The sequence below is a fragment of the Apus apus genome, chromosome 3, assembly GCF_020740795.1.
Source record: "Apus apus isolate bApuApu2 chromosome 3, bApuApu2.pri.cur, whole genome shotgun sequence".
Taxonomy (NCBI): domain Eukaryota; kingdom Metazoa; phylum Chordata; class Aves; order Apodiformes; family Apodidae; genus Apus; species Apus apus.
The window spans coordinates 38,064,216-38,086,391 of record NC_067284.1 but is presented as its reverse complement, the minus strand read 5'-3'; the positions used below and the strand labels follow the sequence as shown (position 1 = coordinate 38,086,391).

The following is a 22,176-nucleotide window of genomic DNA, read 5'->3' as shown; positions in this document are numbered from 1 at the left end:
CTCTGTTGTTTGCTACTGGTTTTTGGTAACCACATTCAAACAGGCTCTAGCTTATCTGCAATTTGCTTTCTTCTCAAAAATACATTTGTACTGAGTAGGGAAGTATGGGGGTTGTAGAGGTTGACTCATTGTCAGGTGTGGGAAATAACAATATTAATATGGTAAGAATGAAATTGAAGCAGCTAAATGCATGTCCTGTGGTTTTTTGGTTACTTAACTTCTGAAGATTTGCACGTTGTTACACATGCACCCATTCACCCATGTGGCATATCCTGCCAAATGGTTTACTCATTTTATTTCAGTGTTTGCCTTTCTGCATTTTTATCCATTTTCTTTGAAGTCATTTATTTCCACTGATGTATGTTTATTTTGGAGAAAGTAATTTTCTGTTGAGTTTCAAATCTTAAGTTGGTATATTATTTATTTTTTTCTTTTCCATTGTTTTCTGTTTCCATTTTACTTTTAACATCCGATGTACATCCATCATTTTCCCTGACAGTGACATACCAAAGGATCTTTGTCCTCTGTACAGGCCAGGAGAATGGGAAGACCTGTCTTCTGAGAAAGATATCAATCCTTTCAGCAAATTCAAATCCCTTAGCAAGGAAAAGAGGCAGCAGAATGGGGATCCATCCACTACTCCGGATGCCAAACAGATAGAGCCTACAGATAAGGAAAAGTCTGCTGATTTTGAAGTTCTGCAGTCATCTGAGAGTGCCAGCTCAGTCAAGTCAAAGTCACTGGAGTTTCCCAACAACATCACTGCCACTGAGCATGTGGAAAAGTTTGCTGGAGATCCATGTGCTAAGGAGCCTTCTGGGGGAAAAAATGCTTCAGATGTCAAAACCAAAGAAAAATCCCTTTTGGGAGAAGGAGAGAATGACTTTATTGAACTGGAAAAGACATCATCTCTATTGGATAGAGGGTTGGACAGGAAAATCTCAGTAATGGAAGGCTTGCTGGCTGACCCCAGGGAGTTGGGGAGAACTAAGCAGCAGGTAACCAAACCCACTACAGAAGTCCAGGAGCACTTGACATTTGATTCCTTGGAAAAAAAGGACAGTGTTGAACCTAAAGCTGACTTAGACTTAGAGCTGAGTGAAAAGCAAGATGTTATTCCAGAAGTAAACAAATGTATCAGTTCCCCAACAGGTAAGGTGGAGACTGCATTGGACACTAAGAAAGAGCTAGAGAAAGATAAACTTATTGAATTTTACCTCAATAAAGATGGGAATGGGTCTCAGTCATCTGAAGACTTACACAAGGCTGAAATCCAGAAAGGCGAAAATAATAAAGCAATTGGCATAGACCTCACACTTAGCTGTTCAAAGTCCCAAGCTAATGAAGTCCATACAGTTAAAAGTATGGAGCTTGATTCCTGCTGTGTTGAAAGGAAAGCACCTTCATTAGAAGTCAGCTCAGCAGCAGCAGAGGAAAAGGATCTGAAAGAGTCTGTAGACTCTCCATTAGTACCAGCTATAGACAAGACCTGTCAAGAAACACAGTTAGACAATCAATCAGAAATCAGACTGTGGCTGCTGCAGAAAATTCAAGTGCCAATTGAAGGTAGGTCTCTGATTATCCTTGTTGCCTCTGAGACTTGGACAGCATTGTGACGGTAACCTTTGATAGCCTGCTGCTCTAAATTTTTTCTTTCTATAATACCTGGTCTTTTTTTTTTTACTCTTGTGTATGATTTTTTTATAATATCTGCTATTTATAAGAAATAAAAAGAGCCTTCACATTCCCTAGGCTTGTAGTCTGATGCATAGCTTGTGTACTCTTTCCATATTCAGTGGTCGCTGTTTATATAATCTTCATCTGTTTACTGGCTTTAAGAAGGACAGTGAAATGTCATCCAACTCCAGTATTGACAGGGACACTTTATGGCCTAGGAATTGTCAGTCTCTATTGGTAACTTCTATTGTTTTAGTGAAGTCTGCCAGTGCATTTCTGATAGTATCCAAAGTCATCGTGCATTGCTGTAAAGGGGGATACCAAAGTATTCATGACACTATTTTTATCTGTCTGGTGTCTTTTATCCTATGGAAACCCTTAAAGGACATAGGAATATACATATACATAGGAATATACATAGACATATACATAGGAATAAATGTGTAGTCTTATTGGCTTGATCATTTTGTTGTGGTTGGTCATTGGGTTATTATAAATAAAATTCCAGTTGTTACTGGAAAGCATATAACAATGAAATCTCAGTTTAGACAGCATGTACACATAGTACTATTTCTACTACAGTCCAGTGCTTCTAAGCACTAGTCCCTCCTGGAGCACGCTTGGTCCTCTCTTGGTAGTTGGATGAATCGTTGGACATGCCCTTGATTTCTATCAGGTGGTGGGGGATAATTTAAGTGGAAGCCTTAACTTAAAATCAGTTGTTCTTAAAGTCTTGCCTTTCTATTGGAAAGGTTTCTATCTCACTGGTTGTATTTGATGATCTTTCTCATTGGGGAGAAAACAAAAAAAATCCCTGTATGTGTACTTCTAAAATGAATGAGGCAACTTCAGTGTGACTGAGGCTGTAGTTTAATAAGATTTTTGTTGTTGTTCCACTAGCAATTTAATTAACTTAAACTGCTCTTATGACTGACTCTTGTCTTGTGCAGACAAAAGGTGTTTGTTTGGCTGTCTGACCATCAGAGTTGAGGAACTGATGGGGCTTTGTGTGCATGTAGGGTTACCCTTCAACTGGATGGGTTTCCTGGGCCCAGTCAAACACTGTCGCCTTTACTTTCTTTTTTTATGTTGCAGTTTGCGTCAAACCTGATCATCCTACTGCTTCATTTTACAGGGCTATTCTGTACGTAGCTGTACAGCTGAAGGGTACAGACTGTGATGAAATGGGAGTAAAAGGCCACAGTTCAGGATATACAAGGATTTATTAAACCAGTTTTGCTACTGGTTTGTTGGTCAGGTTTAATTCTGTGTACTGAGTACTCTTTTGCACAAGAGGATTAAGCTTTGTGTCAATGTTTTACGAGCTGCTGTATTTCGACTTTCCTATAAGCAGCCCATTTATTTTGTCTCTCATTCAGATATGCTTCCTTCAAAAGAGGAGAAGAGCAAGACTCCTCCAATGTTTCTGTGCATTAAAGTAGGCAAGCCCATGAGAAAGTCCTTTGCATCTCAGAGCACCACCATGTCTCAACAGTACAGTAAAAAGATAAAGCAACCAGAGTACTGGTTTGCTGTTCCTCGGGAAAGGTAAGCTGTATTGCATAGCATGAAAACGTATGTGTCTCTGGGTTTTTCAAATGTGTAGTACTTTCTAGAGCTGAACACGACTTTCCCTAAGTGGTCCAATGTGTGAAGTGCAGCACACGATGCTGAGATGAGAGAGATGCCCTCCTTTCATTACATGCCAATTGCATGCAGAAGCAGTTGCTTGTCTAAGATGGCTCCCGGTGGGAAAGAAGAAGGGGACAGGTGCCACTTGAAAGATAAAAAGAGGGATTTACATGCAACTAATGTGATAAAAGCACTGGAGGGTTTTGGCTTTAGTCTAGGAAGTGAGGGAAATGGGAAAAGGGGAGCAGCGGCAAGAGAGGCAAGGAATCCACTCGGGTGCCAGTGCTAAAAACCAGGTATTTCACATAAGCAAAGTGTATGATGTGGAAAAGGCAGACACTTCTAGTGGGTGTGGCTATTACTGCCTTCAGGCCCATAAAAAAAGGTCCCTTCCTTCATCATAAAATCCATTTTAGTCTTTTGTGTGCCTGTAGGTGCATATGTATGCATAAACAATACTATAGCTGGGAGGAATAACAGCATCCCTAGTCCTTCTCTTCCTAGAAGGCAGCTGGAGCAACTTTTCTGTCTGTTGATGAACTAAAACAGGGAAGTGAGTGATCACGCTTCTGGAAGGAAGAATTTCAAAAGGTGATCAATCTCAGAGATCTCTCTTTAAGATGTAGTAATTTGTTTTTTTCTTTTCAATTTTTTTTCCCCACAATCTTTTCTTTTCAAATTTGTAGCGTGTGTGTTGATTTCAGTGTTTACTTATTGTATTTTAGAAAGGAATGTTTTGAGCAGACCAGTAGTATGGAAGTTCCTGAACCAGGAGAGGCAGGGCAGAGGTTTAATCCAGCTGGAATGTGGTCATTGGGAGTGTAGCTGTAGATAGCTTTTGGTTTGCTTGCTATCTGCTGAACCCAGTCCTTGGCTCCTCAGGGATTGCCAAAGGGCAGATTCAGAAAATTCTGGGTTGAAGTGTGAGTAAATACTTCAAGGAGTTGGAGTGATGCTGTAACTTAACACAAGGTCAGTTATTGCTCTGGGGATAGTGTATCTAACATTGAATAAAGCTGCTGAGCTGAACCGAGGTCATCTCTGATCATTGCTCTGTGCAACAGGCAAATGTACTAAGCTTCTTACCACAAACTTGGAAAACAGCTTCTTCTCATTTTATGAGCAGAAAGTTTAATGAGGGGACCTAATCCATATATAAACTGAAATGTTGACAACTGGCTTATTCTTAAGTTTTTAGAATGAGGAAAAAGTTGTTTCTGCAGTGAGCTGTTGCAGCAGCACTTGGCTGTGCTAGCTAACAGGCCAGATCTTTGCTGTCGGACCTGCTGTTCTGATCTTGATCAAAATTAGTAGTGAATATAGGATAAGATTGTTTCATTTTGGTGCAATTCATGCATGTCTGTTTTAACACCACAGAGGTGCATAACAGATCATGTAGAACTTGGAGCAAAAATCCCATGTAAGACCCCATCCTTTGTATTAATGCAAGATATCTTTGCCTGACTAGTCATCACTTTATACCTGCTGGTGATGTTGTTGTGCCAGTTATTGCATAGTATATGATTATCAGTTTTTCATGTTGAGTGCCATGGACACTAGGTCATATGGGATAGTTTTGCAATGTATTTTTGATACAATGTATCAAAATAATTTACTGAGTTAAAAAAAAAAAAGAATGTAATTTATATTAATGTATGAAAATAATCTAATTGGCCATAAAGAAGCATAAATAAAACACTTCATCCAGTTCAGTCACAGGAGCTTGTGCAGCATCTTAATGTTTCATAGTAATTAAAAAAAAACAACAACACCAAAAACAACAAAGCAAACCTGGATTGAGATTGTTAAGAAATTGGTGTGCGTGGCTGTCATCACTGTGTCAGTTAAATCTTACTCTGATTTGCATTTAATGACATTTTTCCATGGTCTCCTAGTGTTTGCTGTTAAAACAGCTTCTGTTATTGTGAAAATGGCTCCATTTTCAGCCTGGGTCCCATAGCCTACTGCTCCCAGCAGAGCTGCTCATCCTTCTGCAAAGTGCTGCTGCTTCCCTGACCTGGGTGGGCTGCAGGAAAGCTGCACTGGGGGAGAGATGTAGTTACCTTTGAGAATTTTTTTATTCTTTTTCCTTTTTTTAGTTTGTTTGGTTGGGTTTTTTTTAGTAGAAGCCTCTGGAAATATCAATGCAGAGAAAAGGCTGTCAGACTGATATTCTTTATAAAGGCCTTCAGTAAGTCTTACATCTTCCTGGCGTTTTGTGGCTGTTGTAGGTTTTCTCTCTTCCTGCGTGGCTTCCTGGGTGCTGAGCAGTGTCTGGGTGTGCATGCCCCGCACAGCACGGCTGAGTTAGTTAATCAGTGACTCCAGGGCTGCTTTGCATTGCTCACTTGATCACAGTGGTGCTCACCTTGACACGTAACAGGGGAGAAGGACATCTCGAGTTGATTTATATAAAGGTTTCTCTTCTTCTAGAGCAGCTTCATGTCAGGTTCAGCTGAGCAGAGAGGCACCTATGTAATAGAGAGATTGATTCTTTTGCTGAGAAGTCTTGCAATGGGTGTAGCTTACAGTATTAGAGGGTAAGTCTGTGCGTGCTCTTAACACATGGATTTATGTTTAAATGGTATGTAAATTTTCCACCCTAGTGGATTCTAAGTAGCAGTAGGTCAGTACTCGTGTCACAGATTTCCTCAAGGTCTTGCTGGGGAAAATGTCTTGCCTGAGGCAAAGATAGTAAAGCAGTATTTCTTTGTTTATAAAAATGTGTCCTAACAATTTTCTCATTTTAGCACTGATTAGTTTATCAGTCAATAATTAAATCTCACTGATCTATATATCTATAATATAAATTGGGCAGACAGATTTGGTTTATGAATATATAACTTGCATTGATGTTGATGTAAAAGACATTGCACTGAGATCATGCTGCTGAGAAGGCATCCACTTTCTGGGAAGTTTCTTTTTTGGGAGCAAACAGATTTTCCAGGAGGAAAATCAACAGGATTTGATTGAGCCTTGCTTTTCTTCTTCAGTCTTAGCTTCCCATTGATATTTGTTGGTTGGTTGGTTGGTTTGGGGAGCTGGGTGAGTTTTTGTTACTGTTTCTGTGCTGTTTCCTTCTGTAGAGCGAGATGTTGCTTTGTTGTGACTCCTGTTAGTATCTAGTGTGTACCATCCTGTAGTTAATGTGGTCAAAGCTGTGATCTGGAAGAATTTGCAGCACAACTTGCTGGAGTCAATTCCTACATGATGCTTCTGTGCACTTATGCAGGACTTTGTAGAAAGAAGTGATGATTAAGATGATCCTGATGCTAAAGGTTCATTCTTCTTTTCTCCCGTTAATGGAATAGGTAATATAATTAATTAATTCCATTTGCTTCCAGTCATGGAAGCCTGGTTGTGCTTGTATCTGTATTACCAGGATTCAGTCCCTCTTAATGTAGGCTACCACAGGGTATCACTCCTGTAATCTAAATAACTCTTTTTGCCTGTTATCCCAGGTCTCTAGGGTCCCTCTGCCGAGGGTAAAGTACCATCCTGCAAGCACAACCTCTGCTCACTGTTCTTCTGTGTTCAGATATATTCACACACAGAGCTGATTGTGTCCAGTGTACTAAGCAATGGAGTGGCGTGCATGCTCCACAAAGCTTTTGTCTTACACCAATTGAATCACTTTGCTGTCATGATCTTTGTCATCTTTTGTACTCTCCAAAATTAGTTTTCTACCAAATTTATATCCTTCACTATAAACTTTTGTGCCCTCTGTGTGTGTGTTACTTGAACATATTTGTAAGCATATTCATTTTCCTTTTAATCTGGCTACAGCTGAGTGGATTCCCTCTTTAATCAGAGTTCCATCTTTCATTTTTTATTTGTGTCTCCTGGGTTGTGGGTTTTTTAGGGGAAAAAAAAAAGTTTTCTGTTATCTTTTCCTTTTAAATAATTTCTCTCTGGAGTGATTAACTTAAGGTTTCTAAAGTTGTTCCTTTCCAAGCTGTATGTTTTATTGATGTTTCTCTGTTAGGGCATGACACACACATAAACGTGATCACCAAAACAGCTGTTGAGTTTTAGGGTAAATTTTCTCCCAGCTGTCAAGTTGGCTTTAAGAGTGTTCTTCAAGCAGTGTTTTTTTCAATTTAAAAATTGTCTGATTTTTTTTTTCAGTTTGGTAGCTTGGCAAAACCACTATAGCATAATGCTATAATTTTATTAACAGAGGAGGGATGCTCTGCATCCTCTTTCAAAATGATATCACTTCTGCAGTCACCTGTTTCTCATTTTATGCTGCTGCTTCTTAATCTTCTTAAATCTGGAGTGTCTGGATTTATTTAGCATCTGTCCATGGTAGAGGGAAACTTAGTTATGGACTATGTAAATAAACTGAGCATATACAGGTCTGTGGGGCCTGACAGGAAATATTCTGAGTGTACTGAGCAAGTTAGTTGATCTTATTGCAAGGCTGTTTTCTATCATCTTTTGAAAGATGATTATCATTGGGAGAGGTCCTTAATAATTATAAATACAAACACTGCAACCTTCTCTGGAATAATCGAGGAGGGATTTGCTTGCTGTGTGAGAGCACAAGGCAGTCAGCTTCTCCTCAGTCCCTGAGAAGATGGTGAAGCATGTCCTTACGGATGCTGTTTCGAAGCGCATGGAGGGCAAGAAGGGATCAGGAACAGCTATCATAGATTTACCAAGGGCAAATTGTTTTTCTACCAACCAGGTAACTTTTCTGTTTGAGGTGGCTAGCTCTTTGAACAAGGGAAGAGCAAGTGGTGGTTCTTTTACCATGACCTTAATAAGGCTTTCAACACCAATCTCCCATAGTATCCTTATAGCCAGATTGGAGAGATGTGACCTGGAAAGGTAGACTACCAGGTGGGTGAAAAACTGACTGGACCATGAGGCTCAAATTGTTGATGGCTTGTCTGAGTGGCAACCAGGTGGTAGTGGTATTCCTTGGGGACTGATACTGTTTAATGCCTTCATCAGTGACATGGCCATGGGGACAGAATACACCTTTGCCTTTTTGGGGGATTATGCCACATTTGGGGAGTGTTCATACACTGGAGAGCAGAACTGCTGTTCAGAGGGACCTCAACAGGGAGGAATAAGCTGACAGAAATGTCAGGAAGTTCAAAAGAGGCACATGCAAACTTGCACACTTGGAGTGGAGCAGCCCCTGCAGTTGTACAGTCTAGGAGTGGGTTGCCTGGGGAGCAGCTCTGCAGAAAAGAAGCTGGGGGCATTGAAAATCAACAGTGTGTCTTTGCTGTAATGAAGGCTTCACTTCTTGCTGGCTCACCTAAGGAAGAGCATAGCCAACAGCCTGGATGGTGGTTATTCCCCTCTTTCTTTTGGACACATGGTTTTAAAAAAAGGTGGGGGAGAAAAAGAGAAAAAAGTACAATGGTGCCAGAACTTTCTCAGGTCTCCAGTGCTGCATGCACTGGAGGAAATTGTAATTAAACAGAAGGGAGGAACAACTTCAGACTGGTTATGTGTGCAACAGCTTGCATGGAAAGACTGTGGAATCTCTGTTGGAGATTTTCACAACTACAAATGGAGAAGACTGTGCAACCTCCTTTAACTTGGAAGTTAGCTCTACTATAAAGAAAACTTGGCCTAGATGGTCTCCAGAGGTGCCTTACAACCTAAATGTGTTCTGCAATTCTGAGGTGAGAGTATGCTGCTCTCCTCCACCCACCTGCATGAACATGCTGTCAGCCTGATCTTAGCCAGACAGCAGCAACCACTAGTTTTATTGCTCACAGAATCATAGAATAGTTTGGGTTGGAAGGGACCTGAAAGATCATCTAGTTCCAACCCCCCTGCATGTGCAGGGACACCTCCTGCTAGATCAGATTTCTCAGAGTCCATCTGGCCTGCCATTGAACACTTCCAGGGATGCGGCTTCCACAACTTCCCTGGGCAACCTATTCCAGTGTCTCACCACCCTCACACTAAAGAATTTCCTCCTGATGTCTAAACTAAATCTCCCCTCTTCCATTTTTAATCCATTAGCTCTTGTCCTCTCACCACATGCCCTTGTAAAAAGTCCCTCCCCAGCTTTCCTGTAGCCTCTTCAGGTACTGGAAGGCTGCTATGAGGTCTCCCCAGAGCCTTCTCCAGGCTGAACAACTCCAGCTCTCTTAGCCTGGCTTTATAAGAGAGGTGCTCCAGTGCTGTGATCATTATTCTTTCATAGAGATTCGTGGGAATTAAATAGCTTTCCAGACAAGTACTACTGCACATAAAATAGTGCTGAAGTTAAATGTCTCTTTCAGTTAAAACTCACATTTGCTGACAAAGAGATGATCCTGCTGCTCTTTCTGAAGCCTCTGGGAGCAAGTGAAGAGGAATGGGGCATGCCGAGTGGCACCTATTGATGTTGGAAAACTTCTGCAGTTAGAAGAAAAAGTCTTGACTAAAATGAGATTATTTTGCTTTTAGAAGTGCTTTCCATAGTTCCGTCTTTTTAGGTATATACAAACTTGTGAGAAGCAATGTGATTTTTCACAAGGAAGAGGAGAACCCTTGACAATGGGAGTGCAACCCTCTTTTAGCCTTTTCCAGGCAATTATTGGCAAGAACTGTCCCAAAGATTGTTTGCACAGTACTTTGCTGATCTCATGTGTGTGTGTGTTGCAGAGTAACAAGCAGCAGCTAAAAATTTTACTTGGATATCAACATTAGCTTCCTTACTTGTTCTGGATCAAGGGGGGCTGCTGATACCTTAGGAACTAGTGTTGGGTGTTTACAAATTTAGGACAATTCTCCTAAAAAATGTATTTAGTTGTATGTATTAAAAATATTTCAAAGGTAAAGTTCTTATTTAATAACAAAAATTTAAACTCTGCTAGACCATCTGTCAGCTGTGCACCACAGAAGTGTTTGTGAATGGGCAAAGGAGAAGAGAAATAACTGATGGCAATGCTAATTTTTTTCCTTTTGCACAGTTAAGAGGACATTTCCATGATGAAACAAAATCAGTCCTTTATTCTTTCTGAGGGTGGTGGAAATTGGATTTAAATTTCTTGAGGCAAGCATGAGTCAAGCTCCTCCAAGTATCTCACTTTGACTGGGAATTAGTGTAGCTGTCAGGAGCAGGCAACAATCTCAGGGTGGTCAGTTTATGCACTTAGAACTGACATCAGACTCTAGCCCTCGCTGATAGGAGTGTAAAGTAAAAAATGTAGACACAACTGGAAAAAATCTCTGCAGTTATACTAGTGACCCTGAAGGGTATCCAACAATGTTGAAGTAGTATTTTAAGATAATTTGTGTGCATATATATATATATGCATATATATACACACACATATATATAAATAAATATCCAAGTATCTTGAAATAATAGGGGGAAAATGTCTAATTTTCTCTAAGATTTTTCCTGGTTTGTATTGATCAAGGAATTGCCTGACAAAACTTCCTAGTGACTGGAGAAAGATCCAGTGTCATAAGTACTTACTACCTTTCTATCTGCCCTCTTTAGTTAGGGTTTCATTTTTGTTTTGCTAGCAGTTCAACTTCTTGTGCAGTATATCCACTATCATACTCATCTTTGAAATTCTATGTGGTCACTAATTTTAACACACTGCATAAATTCCTTCTTTAGAAATTGCTTCACTGTTTGTTACAGATGTTGTCACAGAACATCTCTTAAAAGACAGTGATTGAGCGCTCACTTCATTTATGGAGCATAGAGCTGTTGCCTTGTGTGGTATGCAAGGGTGGATGGAAGTACGTGGGTATCCTATTTGTATGGTTCTTTGTCATTGGACAAAACCTCAGTAGTGCATGACAGTGCTGTGTTTATGGACCACTGCACAACAGTTGTCTACTCCTCTTCTGTTTACAGGGTGGATCACTTGTACACATTTTTTGTTCAGTGGTCACCAGAAATATATGGGAAAGATGCCAAAGAGCAAGGCTTTGTTGTGGTAGAAAAGGAGGAACTTGATATGATAGACAACTTCTTCAGTGAGCCCACTACTAAAAGCTGGGAGGTGAGTGCTTTCTGCTGTTGTATAAACCATGTGCATATCAAGTGTCCATCCTCTATTAAGAATCTCAGCACTTGCTCTTTTATGATTTTATGGTGTTTCTTTATGACACTTGCTGTTTCATGTAGTAGTCTCCTCAAGGCTTGTATCTTCCTCACAAATATACTCATATTCCTTCAGTCTTCCTTTCTTCTCACCCTAGAAAGAGGAGTCAAACAACTCAGAGCTCTGTGGTGTGCAACCAGCAGAAGTTGTATAAATATTTTGGTTATGGGATGTCAGCCTTTTGCAAAACAATCAAAGTGTATGTTGTTAGTCTTGCTAAATTGGTGTTGTGTTTATATGCTACAAATAAAAGCTCCAAAATTTAGGTGTACATGTAAACACCAACAGAGACTTGTGTATGTGATGTTCTGCCATACCCTTCCTTCTCAGGTGCATGCAGCAATACTGTTTTGAATATTAGTTGAAAGATGAATAGGTTTCAGACTGGGACTTTGGCTTTCTCCTATGGGGGCTTTTGCAGTCTGGTTTAACTACTTGGCATGCCTGTGTTTGTCATCTGTCTGCCTCTTGTGCATAAAAGCCTGGCTTCTAAGAGAAATTAACTCACAGGCATTTTTAATGATATTTCTAAATGCTGAAGCACTTGCTGTGGTAAGGATATGGGTTAAATTTAAAAACAGATAAATCCCTAAGTGGGAAATGTCTTGATGGTGATTTCAAAAGTGATCTGATTCTTTGTCTTCCACTCTTTAAAAAAAATCTATGGGCCTTTTCTTTTTTAATATAATTGTTTTTTTCAGCATTTCTGTCTTCAAAGGATGTTGTCCTGTTCAAAAGCAGAACTCAGCATTGCAACTTGTAATTTGTAATGTAGCAACATCACCTCTGATCCCAAAAAGCTTTTATTTTTACAGTTTTGTAGTTTCTTAATGTTGGTGTTTTATGAACTGGAAGATGGAAAAAAAAAATAAAAGAATCTTAATTCCTTGTTTTGCTCAGAGCTGAGTGCATTCATATATTGCACTAGATTTCACTGTTCATTTGTTATTTGCATGCCATTTTCATAAAACCAAACTGAAAGAGGAGGGTCAGTGATCCAAGAACAGAACTGAGAGAGATCTGGCCACACTGGGAGTTTTTCTGTCATTGTTTTATTTTAATGTGTATTGGGAGAAGAATTAGCTGGCAACAGCTTCTTAAAGGTGTGTCTTTTATTTTTTAATATATTCAAGCTTAACAAAGTGAAAGTAGATCTTCCAGGAAGCTTCTATGGAAATTCCTAATTTGGGCAGGCATGTTTACTGGGGAAGTTTCACTCTCCCTTGTGGGGAAATAGAAAGTGTGGTTTTAGAGAAGCATATAAGCAGTTTTATCACAGCGTGCCACGAGCAGTAGCCATCTGTCATCCTCGTGGGCAAGAGCTCTTGCCACTAAAGCAGGGAAGTGTAGTGGGTACTGCACAATAAATTGGTAGATGATGAAAGGGAAACAAATGCCTTTGAATATTCGAATTATTTACTGTGCCAGACCTGACCAGGAGGAACCTTTTGTGGAGGTATGTTGAACTGTGTCCCTGTTTGAACAGCATGGATCTGATACAGCACTTCTGTCTCAGTAAAAAATGTGCTCCATACTCTGATTAGTTTTAACGGGGTATTTCCATCCCAGGTAGATTGCTTTTTGAGTCCTATGAAATCTTTACAAGATTTTTGTAGATCCAGTTTCTGGGGTAATTGATTCTTTTAATCTGTTTCTGCTTTTGTGTGGTCTGTAAATACCTGAATTTTTATCTTTCTTTCTTTATTTATTTATTTATTTATTTTGCAATTGTTGACTTTGACCTTCAGTTATAGACTGAATAGTTATCTATGTAGTGAAGCAGGGGACTTGTTTGGTTTTGGAGTCAATCTGCAATTTACAGCTGTATTAATAGCTTTTCCATGGTTGCCTATATTTGAGTTTGGTTTCATTTTGCTACGATATCTGTTCCTGGTTGATTTACTGTGATACTTCCCATGACCACCCCCACCCCAGCCCCTGCCTCCTGGAGGGAGACAATTCTTAGAAAACAGTCTTTGAAAGAGGAATTTGGTATTTTTTGATATAAGTTGAAGGTGGTGTTAAAAAAAAAAATAAAGTAAAATAATGGCCTGGGAGATGAGGAGGGAAGGAAAATGTAAAGGAGGTGAAAAAAGAACAAGGATAAAACCAGACCATTTCCCTTTCACAGTTTGTTGTTTGTTTTTTTTTTTTAATTGATCTTAATTTTACAGTGCAAACTGAAATTGGCCATATGAAAAATTTTCCAGCACAGAATTCCCTCCAGTCTCAGAAGACCCAGGACTAAATCCCACTGAGTTTGGGCTGGAGGGGCGGGATGCAGCTGTACAGCTCTTCGGTACCACCAGCAAAAATACCTGTATTGCCCAGGTGCATGTAACAATGCTGATTCTGCAGGCCAGATTTTGCTTTGTGGTGGTCCTTCCCATCTTCTTCAAACCGTGCTGTGTGTGTTGAAGCACCAGTGCCCAGGTGCCCTGCTTGGGGCAGCTGCCCTGGGCTCAGCTCTAGGCATCTGCCGATTAATGTGGGTGGGACGTGTGTGCAGTGGATGTGTTGCTCACATCCTACTGGGGGTGCTAGGTGTGACTGATGGTATTAGGACATTGTCCTACCCATGGTGAACTTCCCACCCGACCTAGACTTCATGAAAAGCTCCTTCTCTGTGTTCTGTGGTGTGGTTAAATCTGCACCTGGAATTAGTCCAGTGGGTTTGTTTCCTGACTGTGGGGCAGGAATGTGAAGTCCAGGCACTTCCTGGCAATTGTCTTGGCTGTTGACAGCTTCTTCAAGTTCAAGCAGTGATCATGAAGGTGCAGAAAAGTTATGCAAAAGTTTTTCCATGTGAAATGTAGGAGTGGTTTGGGAGTCACGTCTGCAGGAAGGTGTGGGGCAATGCTGTGGTGTGCCCTGCAGCCATATCTACAGGTTCCTGTTCCAAGATAAGACGCCTGTTGTGATATGTTCATGGAAGAAAGGCACTTGAAGGTTTCCTTATGGTTTTGTAGTTAGGCCTCCTTGCTTCCCCCTTTTTTTTCTTCTCATCAGTCCAGACTCGAGCTCTTGCTGTTGATTCCTGTTTGCCATGGTGGCACTGAGCCCTAGTTAAAGCCCTGCTGCCAAAGCCAAGGCTCCTGTTGCTCACTAAGCTCCTCGAGCTGCATTGAGGGGTTAGCAGCTTTCCAGTTGTGCTAGATGATGCTCTTTGCCAGCCAGGAGGTCAAGCACCCCAGCAGCAGCTCACTGGGAGCTGAGACCAGTGTCCTTCCCTCTGTGGTGACCTCTGGGCACTGTGGGTGCTGCCAGCCTGGGAGGTCCTACCCTGCACCATGTTTGGGCTTCTGCTTGCTTCCCATGCTGCACGGCATTTCAAGTTTGTCCCCTCTTTCAGGACCTTGTAGGCTGCTGTATCCTTTTGTAGACAAGCATTAAGCATATGGACAACAAAATATTCTCATTTTGTTTCCAGCTTTATGGGAAAAGGTAGTGTGGCTCACCTGTAGTTGCTGGAGAGAAGTCTGTGTTTTGTGTTATAAGTATTTAAACTCAAAGCTGATGATAGAAAAAATATATGGTCTCGCCTTTTAAAATATTACAAAGCACTACTAAATAGAAGTTTCCAAAGAGCTATTTGATCATTTTCAACTAAGAATGTATTTTGTGAAGACCTTGACTCTCAGAACGAGTATTTCAAAGAACTTACATAAACTGAATGCCAAAATCTTACTCAGTATCTTTTCTATAAGCCAGAACTTTGAAATACATGTTCAAGTTGATTTACATTTTTACTACTTTGCTGTATTCTCTCTTTCTCAGTTTGTATACACAAAACCATGTCTTGAGTGAGTAAAGAAAACTGGGAAAAAGCTGCTGTTTTAATAAAAAGGAGAAGTGAAATTTTAAACTTGTTTATATTCTTGTGCATTAACACCTGAGAAGATAATTAATGTACTCAACTAACTGCACTAGAGAAGACAAAGAAGCTTCTGTGTCCTACTCATTTAGACTCCCACAAGACATCTATTTCAGCTATGTGTAGTGTGCCTCAGAAAAAGTAGGTAGTTTAGCCTTCTGACTTGGAACCAAGTAGGTCTGAGACTGACCACACAATGTCACCTTGTTATTTCAATGTTTATTAATCCCAAAGGACTCTATAGCTGTGGGAGGCCACCAGATCATGAAAAAAATTCTGGTCATACTGTCTCAAAGACGGTTTGCCAGTTAAGATTTTCCCCATTTGGTTAAGGCTGGCTGTGCTTGATACAACCATATGGTGGGTTTGCTCCACACAGTGTAACAGTTGAGGAGTATGTTGTTTTAAATGAATTTGCTTCAACAGAGGATTGACAGCATGAGAGTTATGCTTTAAGTCAGACATTTGTTCTCTTGCCTTAGATCATTACTGTAGAAGAAGCAAAACGACGGAAGAGCGTTTGCAGTTACTATGAAGAAGAAGAAGATGATACTTTGCCTGTCCTAAAGCATCACAGTGCTCTTCTGGAGAATATGCACATAGAACAGGTATGGCTAGAAAAACCTCAAGCTTACTTGTTAGCTGTGGTGCTGTCTCTGCAGACTGTGGGACATTCTGCCTTCTGGAGGCAATAGCAATGCTTTTTAAGAGTTTGGAAAGTACTTGGTATATTGGAATGTCCTTGAGCAAGGTCCTGTTTGCTGCAGCGTTGGCTCACCTGGAAGCTTATTTTTGTGTTTTGCAACTCTGAAGTTTGAGTTGTGATTTTGAGGACTGGCAACTCTTTCAGTGCACGGAGAGGCAGTGCCAGTTTTGAAATCTCTTTCACAGGAAGTGTGACTGCAAGCAGCTGGTCTCAGAGTACAATGCCACATGCATGTGGCATATGTTAAACTGCTGGTGTCAGCCACTCCTTTGACAATCATTTTTTGGCTCAGAAGCCCCATGCAGAAAGAAATTAGTCTGGGACACCACTTGTGACCCAACCTGCTGAATATGTAACCATTTCCCATGTTGACTGCCCAGCTTGCCAGGTGCTTGCCCGCACGAGTGCAGGGATATCCGTGGCAGCTTGCGTACAGTACCCTGGAGCACGGGACTAGCCTGAAGACCCTGTACCGTAAATCAGCATCTCTTGACAGTCCAGTTCTCCTTGTCATCAAGGATATGGACAACCAGGTAAGGAGTGCTTGTTCTGCGGGGGTTGAGCTGAAAGAACAACTTTTTATAAAGTGATCATTATGAAGTGCTAGTTATACTGTGAAGTGACATCACACCAAAATAAGACACTGGTGTTTTCTTTTGTATTTTCTGCTGCCTGAACCAAGCTTACAGGCAGTGTAGGACATCAGCACTAGTAGAAATATATCCTCCCCCAGCTTCTGAATTGCAGTGAGTGCTCCTTTTAACAGTGCACATGGAAGTATCTTCCTTATCTCAGGTATCTCAGTTAATGAGCTGTCACAAATAATGCCTCTGTGGAGGTCTGGTACTTCAGTAGCTCCTGGAGTCAGCATTCATGTTGCCATTGTTGTCATCTAGCTTTTACCTTGCAGGACACAGAAGATTTACAGGAGTACTTGTTTGTCTGATGTACTTTAGTAGTTGGTTTTTTTCTAACATGAAACACCAGCTCAGTTGTTCTCTAGAAAGTATTTTGAAATGTTTGAGGGTTTTTTCTCTTGAATTTTGCACTGTCCTCAAAAGTAGTTTGATCATTTTGTTCTGACAGATATTTGGAGCGTATGCTACACATCCCTTCAGGTTTAGTGACCATTACTATGGCACTGGTGAAACATTCCTCTACACATTTAGTCCACATTTCAAGGTAAGTTGGTGTTCGCTTTCTCAAGTAAAAAACAAGAGATAAAAGTGCTACTGAAGCATCCCTTAATGTTTCATGTCTTATGTATTTTTCAATATTAAAAACATTGTTCCTTTTTAGCAGAATGCCTGTTGATTTAGACGTGCAAGCAGAATTTTGAAAAGGATTAGTGTGCCTTGTTCATAGTTTTAAATATATAATGTTCCTTTACTTTCTACCTACTACCTCTTCCTCCTCCCACTTCGAGGAAAAAAAAAAAAAAAAAAAGACCATGCCAAAAATACCTCCTAAGAGCAGGTCCCCAGTAGTTTTAGAGTGTAAGAATCCTTGCAATCCAAATATTTTTTATTATTATTATTTTTTCCTCCTCCACAGGTATTCAAATGGAGTGGAGAGAACACCTACTTCATCAATGGAGACACCAGCTCTCTGGAGCTTGGAGGCGGAGGGTGAGTGAATGTTTGTTTTAAAATAATGTAGCTATTTGTTTTTTCATGAGAACGGGGACAAAGGTAGTTGCAAGAAAAACTAATCAGTAAAATGGCTGAACTTTTAGTAAACTGTTTAGGGCAGATACCTCAGCAATCTGATTTTTTTAGATGTTTTAGGTAGATACACGTCTCATTGCTGAAGAGGTTTGCCACTAGAAGATAATCTCTAGTGGCAGTTTTGCCATCAGCTTCTAAGGTTTCTCACGTGGTCCCTACTAAATTGTCATTATTCTGTTGCTACACAGAGCAAGGATACAGACAGTCCTCAATCAGGTCCTAGATTTCACAGGTCAGTGGGTGTGAATCCAAGGGCTAAGGCGACTAACTGAAGCTGACTGCAGGCTGCACCATGGGACATTTGGGCATGGTTTGCATCGGGAATGTATAAGCACTCCTCAACCAGAAAGGGCTGTGTCCACATCCAAACATCCAAGGAAGGGACCCTGATGTCTGCGCCCTGGTGTCAGTCACAGCCAGTGGTGTGAACAGCCGAACGGCAGGGGGGCCATGGGTGCACACTCAGTTCTGTGCTCTGCCCTGCTTGCTGGCGCAAACAGAAGCGAGAGGACTGCCCTGCGAGCTCCTTGGCAAGCGCTTTGCCAGGACTGAGCTCTTCACATGGTGTCTGAGAGCTCCTCAGAATTACCTAGATTCCCCTGTACCACTCCTCTGGTTGTTTCTGCAGATTCCAGTATTGTTACTCTTATATGTGATCTGAGAATCGTTGTCTATTTCTTTTTTAGTGGCCGGTTTGGCTTGTGGTTAGATGCAGATTTGTATCACGGGCGAAGCAACTCCTGCAGCACCTTCAATAATGACATCTTATCTAAGAAAGAAGATTTCATAATACAAGATGTAGAAGTATGGACATTTGAATGAAATACTGACTGCCTTAAGGTCTGGATCCATTGGGCACTTTAAAAGCTAACCAGAAGGTGCAGGCTGCCTCAGAACGTTACACGCTTCTTCCTCAAGTTTGTACCGGAGCATGACTGCACAAAAAAACCCAACCAACCAACCCAAGAGAAAGCAGAGCTGGTTTTGAGAGGCAGTAAGAGATCGGTCTGAAGTGTTTTTTTACTTCCTCCTCCAAGACTCCTCCATTAAAGATACGATGCTTATGAAAACATTCATGGTGTATAAGTTGAAAACTTTTTCTGTAACTGTGAAAAAGATCCTGTGGGAAAACGGTAACTATCTAGTACATTCCATGTGTATTTATGTTCAGTGTACAAATGCTAACCAAAAATAAAGTTACTTTACCAAAATCTACAACATACTGTTTGCCATGGAAAAGAATCAGAAATAGGTGTACACAGCACTTAAGGGAACATGTTTTTTAAATCTTCTTATTTATTGTTATTGTATAGCAGATTATTTTTTTTTTGTAAATGTGTTTTTTCTTTTGAAGCTATGAGTTTTTTCTTTTAAAGTTTCAAATCTCAATTTGAGAAATAATTACTATTCAGGTAGGTTTCTTGCACATTGGCATTTATTCTGAATCAATTTATTTGATTTCTGAAGTTAATTTTTATATCTTTATTTTGTAAATGGGATTTGGGTTTCATTTTACCCAAATTAGAGGGTTTGTATTCTGGCAGAAACACTTGAGTGCATAATTCTGGTTTTGTTTTGTTTTTTTCCTGAGATGAGGGAGAAGGTGGATAGTGCTTCTTATTAACTCAGCTGCCACATCCCCGTTAATAGGTAATTATTTTGGCAGTGTATGGAGACAGTGGGCAAACTGCCACCTGGTGTAGACTGTATCAGCTCTGTTGCAGCCAAGAGAATTGGGACAGCATGCTCTGAGCATCTGCCCTAGTATTATTTGAATGTTTACAAAGGACATTTCTAAGATATTATTGTTTTTCTGTATCACCACCAAATGATTCAAAATAAGCCACCCACTGTGGCTACACTTCTCTACAAATTGAAGAATAACTGCTTTGTTAAGGATAAAGTACAATTGAGATTTAGAAAAGAATGTGATTTCCCTAACAGGCCAAATCATGTTGGTGTAACACCTGTTTTGTTAGTAATTATACATATGGTTTCCTTCCTGAAAAAGACTTGAATCAACAGGTTGGTTTAGGATTCATCACACAACTAAATATTATTCTTTGTTTTTAATTAAATAATCAAATATATCTCCCCCCTCCCCTCCTTCAGTACTGAAGATAAAAGACTCCATGTTACAAAATGAAAATGGTAGTAAATGTGGCAGAGGAGTGGCCATCTTCACTGTTTGCTAAAGATTTCTGCTTTCCTATTAAGCTATGGTTTTGTTTACACAATCTAGACCCAACCAATATCACGACACTGTCCTGTCCTTAGACTTGAACGTGTAATTGTCCTGAGAAAGGCAGTTTTCAGAAATGGTAGTGTGTTTCCATGCATTAAAACAGTACCGTCTAATTTTGGAATATTATTAACTGAGTAATACAACTCAACTTAGTTACCACTCTGCCCTTTTTGAATAGATTATTAAAAACAAAAAAAAAGAGCCAAATGGTTTTCTTTCACAAGCATTACTAAATCTTGATCCTACACAGAAATGTCACAGTCTAAAAACCAATATACAGTAAGCCTGTAACACGCTGCACGTGAGCTTTTCACACTTCCCTCCTATGTGGTCTACTACAGCCATAAGTAAAGTTCTTACTGGTAATGCTGTAAAAGATTTTGGAAGTTGCTAACAGCATAAAGCTTTGAAGATACCAGGAATGTCTAATGTTTCCTCTTTTAAATGGTAGCTGACCACTTAATAGTTGAAAAAAAGAAACAAACCCAAACCAGCCAAGTTCAACATTTTACATGCATTTCACTATTGCTACCTACAACTTACTCCATTATATTATCCTTGTCAGAGCATATCTATGGTCTATATTCAAACCAGTGTTGTTCCATCAAAATTCTGTGACCCTTGAAACTATGAATATTGAATATATGTAATGGCAGTGATATCACAATATTTTCAATAAAGGAATTTATGCATTCAGAAAACTGTTACAGCTGTTTTATTAGCATATTTTTGGTACATTTTAAAGATGAAAGGATGCTGCTTAAGTTAAAGGTTATGGTTCCAAATACCTACACCTCCCTTCAAAAAGATAATTCCAGCAATATCACATTTTAGAAACATGGCTAGGAGATGGGAGGTTCTGAGGATTGTTCCTTTTGTGTGTGGTATGGCATGTCCTAAAATAGAGCAGTTTAAGTTCACTCAAAGACGGACTGTGACAAAGGGCTAAGAAACACCAGTAGAGTTCAACAGTTAACTTCGTAATTCCAGTTCTACTCTCAGCTATAGTGAATGACATGTATTCCCTCATCATTTTCGTCTAACCTGTTCCCAGAAGTCAAAAGTTAGTCTACATAATTTTTGTATGCACCCCTTTTGTGTTGCTAAAGATTTCCTGTATTTTTCTTTCTGTCCAAGCAAGACAAAGGCACACAGTGCCTTAAAAAGTAGTTGGTTCTTGGCTTTTACAGGTTTTAGGCTATATAGAGGTGGTGTTATTAAAAAGGAAACTACGATAAAGCATGAAATGGGACAAGTATGTTCTCTGTGAACCTTGCTTTGAGTCAAACGGTGGTAAGAATTTTGTTCAAGGAAGAGGAAAATTGTGGTCACTAGTAATTTTTCTCTGAGGGAGAACAGAAGCTTGTTCTTGCAAGACAATAAGGCTTCTAAGTACCCAGGTAAGTGCAGATGTTCAATTTTGTGCTGGTTTCAGTGCAGTCTTTGCACTGGATGTGTTGTACAAAACTGGCTTTGGGGCAAAGTAAAACCCCGTTACTTCCAGAATAGTCTGTGTGTGTAAATTTCACTGCCTGTTTGTAGCAGAGAGAAGGAGCAAGATACAATCATTGGAAACTGATTGCCTCGTGCTCTGCAGCTCATCACTTGCTGACAAATTAGCTTCTTCAGGTGGAATAGCTGTGTCCTGCTTGTACAAGCACAGCTTGCATGCTCTGAAACAAATGCATTTTTGAAAAACATTGTTCAGAATTTTCTTGGTACCTCTTTAAACTTTATGACCACTTGTCTGTGGGACAAGTACTTTGTGCCATTTGGGCTGCACAAGCAACATGAATTCTGTGGTCAGTGAAACACTGGAACGTTGCCCAGAGAGGTGGTAGATGCCCCATCCGTGGAAACATTCAAGATTGGGATGCATGGGGCTCTGAGCAGCCTGATCGAGTTGAAGATGTCCATACAGGGGGATTGGACTAGAGACTTTTGAAGGTCCCTTCCAACCCAAACCATTCTATGATTCTGTGAATTGAATGAGCTCAGAATGCATTCACTTAATTTTATTCCCAGTTTGGGCTTTTTTTTTTGCTTTTTTTTTTTTTTTTTTTAGTGAAAGCTGATGTTGAGGAGACTTCATCTACTTATATTGATACTTCAGGGCTGTGATTCAGCCTGCGGCTTGAAGTCTGTTTCAAAGCACTGAGGGAATTCAGTGTTTTACCCTCTTAGAAGAGCCTCTCCATGTCAGGGGTAAATCTAATCATACAATCATTTTGGTCGGA

At 40.2% G+C, this 22,176-nt stretch overlaps 1 protein-coding gene across 11 annotated transcripts in view; it reads left to right on the top strand.

The window, feature by feature from the left end:
- Positions 1–20,640, top strand: part of NCOA7 (nuclear receptor coactivator 7) — a 91,326-nt gene extending 70,686 nt beyond the window's left edge. For 7 of the 11 annotated variants that reach the window (XM_051613013.1, XM_051613014.1, XM_051613011.1 and 4 more), the window contains 8 exons: positions 500–1,566; positions 3,057–3,225; positions 11,138–11,285; positions 15,744–15,869; positions 16,348–16,500; positions 17,054–17,149; positions 17,522–17,595; positions 18,381–20,640. In XM_051613013.1, coding sequence (XP_051468973.1) covers positions 500–1,566; positions 3,057–3,225; positions 11,138–11,285; positions 15,744–15,869; positions 16,348–16,500; positions 17,054–17,149; positions 17,522–17,595; positions 18,381–18,516 — 1,969 coding nt within the window. In that variant the 3' untranslated portion in view covers positions 18,517–20,640. Of the gene's footprint in view, positions 1–499; positions 1,567–3,056; positions 3,226–11,137; positions 11,286–12,264; positions 12,844–15,743; positions 15,870–16,347; positions 16,501–17,053; positions 17,150–17,521; positions 17,596–18,380 lie in introns of those variants that run through there. The other 4 variants (XM_051613018.1, XM_051613021.1, XM_051613020.1 and 1 more) reach the window with 4 other exon arrangements.
- Positions 20,641–22,176: the final 1,536 nt, after the last annotated feature.